The sequence below is a fragment of the Bidens hawaiensis genome, unplaced genomic scaffold (genome assembly GCF_021521415.1).
Source record: "Bidens hawaiensis isolate Kalapana, Puna unplaced genomic scaffold, B.hawaiensis_p1.1 tig00003141_1, whole genome shotgun sequence".
NCBI lineage: Eukaryota > Viridiplantae > Streptophyta > Magnoliopsida > Asterales > Asteraceae > Bidens > Bidens hawaiensis.
The window spans coordinates 587255-594366 of NW_027491170.1; the positions used below are offsets into that span (position 1 = coordinate 587255).

The 7112-nt window shown below is 31.7% G+C and overlaps 2 protein-coding genes across 2 annotated transcripts; both read right to left on the reverse strand.

Moving 5' to 3' along the window:
* Window positions 1-554: 554 nt before the first annotated feature.
* On the reverse strand, window positions 555-2290 carry LOC143622413 (casein kinase 1-like protein HD16). Its single transcript, XM_077093572.1, has 6 exons — window positions 2130-2290; window positions 1992-2047; window positions 1825-1896; window positions 1642-1736; window positions 1458-1524; window positions 555-745 (listed from the first exon to the last, which is right to left on the reverse strand). The coding sequence occupies exons 1-6, from the start codon at window positions 2169-2171 to the stop codon at window positions 607-609; spliced, it is 471 nt and encodes a 156-aa protein (XP_076949687.1). The 5' UTR covers window positions 2172-2290; the 3' UTR covers window positions 555-606.
* Window positions 2291-2959: 669 nt separating this feature from the next.
* LOC143622457 (uncharacterized) lies at window positions 2960-6653 on the reverse strand. Its single transcript, XM_077093598.1, has 4 exons — window positions 6460-6653; window positions 4103-4528; window positions 3136-3261; window positions 2960-3043 (listed from the first exon to the last, which is right to left on the reverse strand). The coding sequence occupies exons 2-4, from the start codon at window positions 4469-4471 to the stop codon at window positions 2960-2962; spliced, it is 579 nt and encodes a 192-aa protein (XP_076949713.1). The 5' UTR covers window positions 4472-4528; window positions 6460-6653.
* Window positions 6654-7112: the final 459 nt, after the last annotated feature.

Genomic DNA, 7112 nt, shown 5'->3' on the forward strand with positions numbered 1-7112 from the left:
TCCGATGTTGGTCTATTATCTCCATCGCCGGTTAACTTCCAATACTACCACCACCGTCTACTATATCAACGTCCCCTTTTTCATTAGACAAATATTTGTGTTCATGTTTGTTTATTTAAAAAAATTAACATGCTCGTGTTCGTTTATGTTTGTTCGTTAAAAATCTAAAAAATACACATCTTAATTGAAAAAACCCAAACGTTATAAAATATAATAACAAACTAATATATATGTGTTAAATTAAAACTAAATTACGTTAAAAATAAAATAAATCATCATAAAATAGCAAAAAGATTAAAAACAAAAACTTAGATAAACTCCCGTAACACGGGAGGATCAAACTAGTTATTAATATATTTATGTATCACAAAACATTTCCACGTATCAAACTACTTTAATACTTGAGATCGTTTAAGTTCACTACATCCATATGTACATCCCAACTTGAAAACAACCAGTTTAAAGTTGACCCGTGACGACCCGCCCGTTTACACCACCTCTATAGTAAGCTAATGATTATTTAGTAAAACTGTTATAATCACCTAACTAGTCAATAACACTACTTTTTTCCGTTACAATTTAATTAGGGCTAAAAAGGTTAAAAAATTAACTCACAGTGAAACCTTGCCAAGGTAGTTTTCCTTTTAGGAGAAATATTAATGTATAAGCCAACGACTCAAGGTCATCTCTTCTGCTTCCCGTTCTTCCTGAATGAGCATGCACGCTTGCGTATCGTACCGTCCCCCTATGAAAAAAATGCAACATTTATTATAAAGAATCCAACTAAAAATTGTATAAATACACCATAGATGAAGCAAAGAACAAAATAAAAATAATAATGCTAAAAAAATGCAAGCATTTAGTCATGCCAAGCCGCTCGTGAACTACTCAAGATCGGCTAGTCCAGCTGGTTAAAAGCAAGAATTGAATAGAGCTTTAACGAGCTTGAGCCTAAGCCTAAGCTTGTTTCATAAACGAGCCCAAGCCAAAGCTTCACTTATCAAGCTTGAGCTGGATCGCAAGCTTAAACGAGACTACTATTCATACAACAATTATTCGATGTAATAAATATATATTTTTATAACAAATATTATTATAAAACTATGATAAAAATAACTAAATCAATATATAGTGATATATATAAAAAGTTTAGTAAAATATACACAAAAATAAATTTAAATGTAAATAAATTATTTATTTATTATTTAATAAACACAAAACAAAGAGAGCTTGGGGTCGGCTCTTTTACAGTTTACAACCCTAGCCAAACTGAAAAAGAAATCTTGTCCAATTGGCATACCGATAAATAACAAGTTTTAAGTTTTCGCAATTAAATATTTTAAATGCTAGATAATTAGACAGAAAATAGTCATTTCCGAAAATGACTCGTCATCATTGATGCGATACTATTACATTTATTACTAATAATACTACGATCAGATACGTATGAAGATTACCTGAAAACATCAGGCTTTTGCTCATAATCAACATGATTACCCGAAGACGTATCCCTCCATTTTGAGGCTGAAATGTGCAATTAAATGGATCTTTATGACATGAATCTAATATACATCTAAAACACAAACCTTGAATGATATAACAGAAATATATATATATATATATATATATATATATATATACCTAATCCAAGATCAACCAAATACAACTTTTTCTCGTTGACCGTCCCTGGTTGACCAAGTAAGAAATTTTCTGGCTTTATATCTCCATGAACGAAACTGAAAAAAAAATAGAAGATTAAAAATATAAAACACAACCCGAATCGATCGCTTATGTAAACAGTGGGAAAATATTGTTTAGGCATACCCTCTTAAGTGAAACTGCTCTAATATTGATAAAGACTCCACTGCTATGCAAGCAACCATTTCTTCTGAAAGACTGCAAAAAAAAGTTAAAAGTACATTTTACGTAACAATAATAAACGCAGAATAAATTTTAACGAAACTAATTTAAAAATGTAAACTTTCTCATACACTTGGTTGCTAGAGTTCCAAACATCCCACAAACTCGGGCCCAGCTTGTCCATAACCTATAACAAATAACAAAAAAATTTAGAGGCGTTTAGATAATTTAGGATAAATAAAAAAATTTAAAAAAAGTAGCGAACTCACGAGGATATAATAGTCTCCGTGGCGGCCTTTGTAATGGACCATTGGAAGTCCATAACAACCATTGAGAGCACTTTATGAGGATAAAAACATCAAATAGAAATTAGGGTTTGTGGTAGTAAATAACATTCAAGAATCATAAATTAATACTAGATGAGGTATTTTTGGCCCATTTGCTTATTGCTTATCACTAACGGATCAAACATGTAAATTAAGAATATCAGACTTAAGAAAAGGTATTACATTAACATTATTGCTGAAATTATACATTTTTTTTGTATAAATCTGACACTAATTATTTCTTAAACATATAAGATGTTTTTCAGGTTAAAAATCGTCCAAAGTGCAAGCATTTAAAACATTATATTATTACTAAAATAATTTATTTTGTGCGCATATTTGACACATTAATTACTCATAAAATTTAAGACGCGTTTTCGGGCTAACCTAATACAAAATACTCGTTTTGACCTATTAGGTTAAACGTCGTCCAAAGTATATTTTTTTTATAAACAAAAAATGATCTTTTACTAAAATAACCTTTTTTTACATATTTAACACGAAAATTATTCATCAAAAACTTGAGACGTGTTTTTCAAACCATTTTGACCCATTGCTCAACCACCCGAGCCTGTTCATTTTGCCCCCTATAATAAAAACATCACTTATGGCTTAGGGACCATAAGGTCCTGGGTTCGAATCCCATAAAAGGGGGTTTTCCCAACTTTTGTTGGCTTTCCTCCTGAATTGGTGGTTAGGCATTATTGCCTAGTGGAGATGGATATGATCGCGTGGTTCTGCTGGTACTATACTCCAGTGGTCCGTGAGTGATCCTAAATTTGCCGTTCAAAAAAAAAAAAATAAGGAGGATTATAATTGCATCCCTTGCCATTCCGATGCTCCAACTTCAAAGCAACCTACATTCATGCTCCACACAAAAATATGTAAACATAATACAAAACAAAACACCAAGATAATAATAAAATAAAAAAACATAAATAACATGTACCTCAATGGCATCGGGGCCCGTAATTCCCGAGCCACCTGTCACCCTTCTACCAACATAAACTTGACCAAAACCTCCTTTACCTAACTTTCTTTCTAACTTGTATGCAGGAGAATTGCCAACTTGCACCTTAAAAAATAAAAAAATATCTATATAAATATATCATAATATTCCTACTAAATATGTTTCAACATTCATATAGAGATGAGAAAACAAGCAAGCAAGTTAGTTAATGGGACAACACAGTTAAATCTTTATCTGCGCAGGTATGAGCGACGAATACTTTTTTATATTTTGTATATAACTATTACTCATGATTACAAAACCTATATTGTTTATTAATAAGATAACATCTTTTTATTTACTTTCGGTAAACGTATGGATTTAATACACCTGGTTTCATTAATTTCTCAGATTCTTAACAGCATAAGGCCAAAAATAGCAAGCAGATGCTCTAACATTTAAAAGACTCACTTTAAACGGTAAACAACAGAAGGCCAAAAATAGCATGTCATTAAAACAAGATACGACATGAACTGTGACATCAAGAAATAGCTTTTGTAAAGTTTCATTTCAAAATACACATGTAGAAAATTTACTAAAAACGGGACCAAAATGTATTTTTATGCACACATCCCATAAAAAAATCGTCATAATCAGACAATTAGATTATGATTGTAATAATAAAGCTTTTGTTATCATATTTAACACATAATAATTAATTAATTAATTATTAAAATTTTTTGCGAGTTGACTTAATCCACCCCGTACTAACGAATTACCATTTTCTACCAAAATCAAATTTGACGAGTTACACGTTCTGGCCATTTCGCCAACTCCATTTAATGAGAGCAAATATAAATAGGGTAATTGGAACCCAAATGGTATTTATAAGTGAAAATGTGTTTATTTAAATAATTTATAATATTTGAGGTTAATATAAATATAAAATAGAAAAAGACAGCAATACCCTTTCAGGAACCGGGCTCGTGCTTCCTTCCTCCTCATCATTAGCAACCAAATTTTCACCTCTACCGACAACCAATTGATCACGCAATGCCACATCCAAATTCAGTTGGGGTGCACGTCCTCCAAAAAACCCAACGTTATTAATATTGTTGTTGTTGTTGTTATTATTAATGTTGTTATTATCTTGATTAACGATAGCTCTGCCCCGACCTCTGCCAGCTGGCCTCGGCATTGGTGCTTTTGGTGCCTGAGCTTTACCCCTGCGCCCCCCACGACGAGGAGCGGGAGCTACAACAACATTATCATCATTATTATTATTAACATTGACGGTTCTTTTAGACTGGCGAACTCCTCGTCTCAAATCAGGCATCTTTTCCCATGCACAAAGAGATACTCTCCAGCCTCAAAATTTATTTAGACAGCAAATCTACAAAACATCAAAGCATTTACTGAAATCAATGCTAAATTACCATACTGCCCCTAGATATCTAAATACACAAAATCTAAAATAGAATGAAGGTTTAGACAACAAATATAAAAAAATAGAAAAGAAAATAAGTAACTTTTTAAGCAACTTAACAACTGATTATTGAGGTTATTGTGAAATTACCAAATTATTCCAAGATATAAGCAAAAATGGTTGATAAACCTTGAAAAGCTTTATACAATATATCTACAAAACAAACAAAAAAGTGAAACAACTTAAAAGCTTTGGATAATAGTATAAAGAGTCGTATTAAAGAAAAATGATTGTTGATATAAATTGGAAATTATCAGATTATTCGTATATAAACGCAGCTGATAACCTAATTATCTCAACCTAATTTAATTACGGTAATCATGCACGTATGGTCACACCTCGGTAACACGAGGTTTAGGGCATGTTGCGTGTTTGAATTCATTTGCAAATTAAATACAATCAAAATCTTTGAAAGGAAAACGCTGTCAGGACATTTGAATTCATTTGCAAATTGCAGATAAAAGCTTACTCGTCAAGATCCGGTATTACGTGTACACCTTTTGTATTAATGTAACATTTATTAAATTTCAAAATCCATAACGTCGGTTTCAAATTTTCATTACTAGTTGGAAAATCCGACTCTACGGAATGGTAGCAAATGCCTTGTTATTTTATAATGTAAATCATAATGTATTTCTATGCTATAGCATATGATACTTACGCACGCATTTTATAAAACCCTAACATGTCGAAGGTAAAAACTGCATACATACAAACAAGAACACAGAGACACTTTTGATTCAAATAAGATTTGAAACAAGATACAAAAAACCGAAAAAAAAACAATGATGCTAAACACTTAATAACAGGATCATAACTGATGATTTTAACTTACAATCCACGATACCATATTCATAAAAAAAATACGTGGACTTCAAGAACAAAATTCAACCACAAAAACCAAATCTTCAATCTGCAAAAAGACCTCTATTTTCATAAAATCAAAACCCAACTCTAAATTCAATCAAATAAAACAAAAAGACTCAATCTTGCTTCACATAATAATATTCAAACACACCCAAAAATCATCCAACAACTTCCAAATTCAAAATCACTAACAAAACCATCTAAAAACTGTATAAAACCATCATCAGATCAAATCCCACAACAATCAACAACGATCGGACCATAAAGCCACAAACTTTGATAACAAAACATCAAAAACACCCAAATGTCAGTATTCACATAAACAGTATTTAAAAATCAAGAACACAGTATTCAAGATTACACCTTTGATCAACAAATTAATTATTGATTTGATGTGGGTATGATGAAAACAGGCTATTAAAACTTAAAAAGATTGAATTTTTATTAAAAAAATTATTTGAGTAAAATTAGCAGTAAAAGAATCAAGAACACAAAATGGGTATTTAAGATTACACCTTTGATCAACAAATTGATGATTGATTTGATGTGGGTATTGTGAAATGAGGCGATTAAACATAAAAAGACTGAATTTTTATTTAAAAAAAAGGTTTTACATAAACAAATAAACTGTAAAAAAATCAACAAACACAAAATGGGTATTCAAGATTATGGCTTTGATCAACCAAATGATGATTGATTTGATGTGGGTATTGTGAAAACAAGCGATTAAACTTTAAAAGATTGAATTTTGATGAAAAATAAAGGTTTTATGAGTGCAAATAAACTGTAAAAATAAATCAAGAACACAAACCTGGGTATTCAAGATTATACCTCTGATCAACAAATAGATGATTGATTTGATGTGTGTATTGTGAAAACAGGCTATTGAAGTTAAAAAGATTGAATTTTTATTTACAAAAAAAATAATAAAAAAAATATACAAAATGAGTATTCAAGAATCAAGATTATACCTTTGATCAAAGAATTGGATGTTGATTTGATGAAAAGATTGGATTTTGATGATGAAAGAAAGGGTTATTGTTGTTGTTGTTGGTAAATAAGATTATTATAATTTGTGAATGGATGAGTAAATAAGAGACGGTGTGTGCGGTCGAAGAGGAGGAGACATGGCGCATGGAAAGGTGTGTAATTAGGAAGGCGTATGATAGAAAATCATTGGTTATGAGTTTTGAGTGACTTTGAGTTCTAGTACCGTGTACCACGTTTTGGGGAGCTGTTGGGGCTTGTAGAATTTGAATTTTAATAGTGTGTAAGTAGTGGGCTTTGGTTTAAGCCCAAATAGTTTTGGGCCAACTCGGGGGCCTTTATGTTAAATGAAGAATGAAGTGCGGTTTTTGTCCATGTAATTTGTCAGATGAAAATTCAGTGCTTGATAAATTCTTGTTGTAATCATGTCTAGTCCACTAAGGGGGTGTTTGTTTTTTCTCAAAAGAGCTTCTTGTCCTCTTTTGACTGTGCCGCGCAGACCATGCGCAGACACTGAGGCTTGCAGACTCTTTGTTTTCTGGAAGACAATTCACTAAAAAAGGTCTGGACGCCCTCTTCTTGGCGCAGACATGGACCAGTCACTTCTCACATCTTCTAAACTCTTTCACCTTCACAA

Excerpts from the sequence above, each read along its gene's own strand:
- LOC143622457 (XM_077093598.1), bottom strand. The coding sequence starts at position 4,471 with ATGCCTGATTTGAGACGAGGAGTTCGCCAGTCTAAAAGAACCGTCAAT. Across the intron at positions 3,262-4,102 it reads CGAGCCCGGTTCCTGAAAGG|GTGCAAGTTGGCAATTCTCC; the intron begins GTATTGCTGTCT and ends TTATTTTTTAAG. Across the intron at positions 3,044-3,135 it reads CGGGCCCCGATGCCATTGAG|GTTGCTTTGAAGTTGGAGCA; the intron begins GTACATGTTATT and ends GCATGAATGTAG.
- LOC143622413 (XM_077093572.1), bottom strand. The coding sequence starts at position 2,171 with ATGGTCCATTACAAAGGCCGCCACGGAGACTATTATATCCTC. Across the intron at positions 1,525-1,641 it reads TTTGGTTGATCTTGGATTAG|CCTCAAAATGGAGGGATACG; the intron begins GTATATATATAT and ends TGCACATTTCAG. Across the intron at positions 746-1,457 it reads CAAAAGCCTGATGTTTTCAG|GGGGACGGTACGATACGCAA; the intron begins GTAATCTTCATA and ends TTTTTTTCATAG.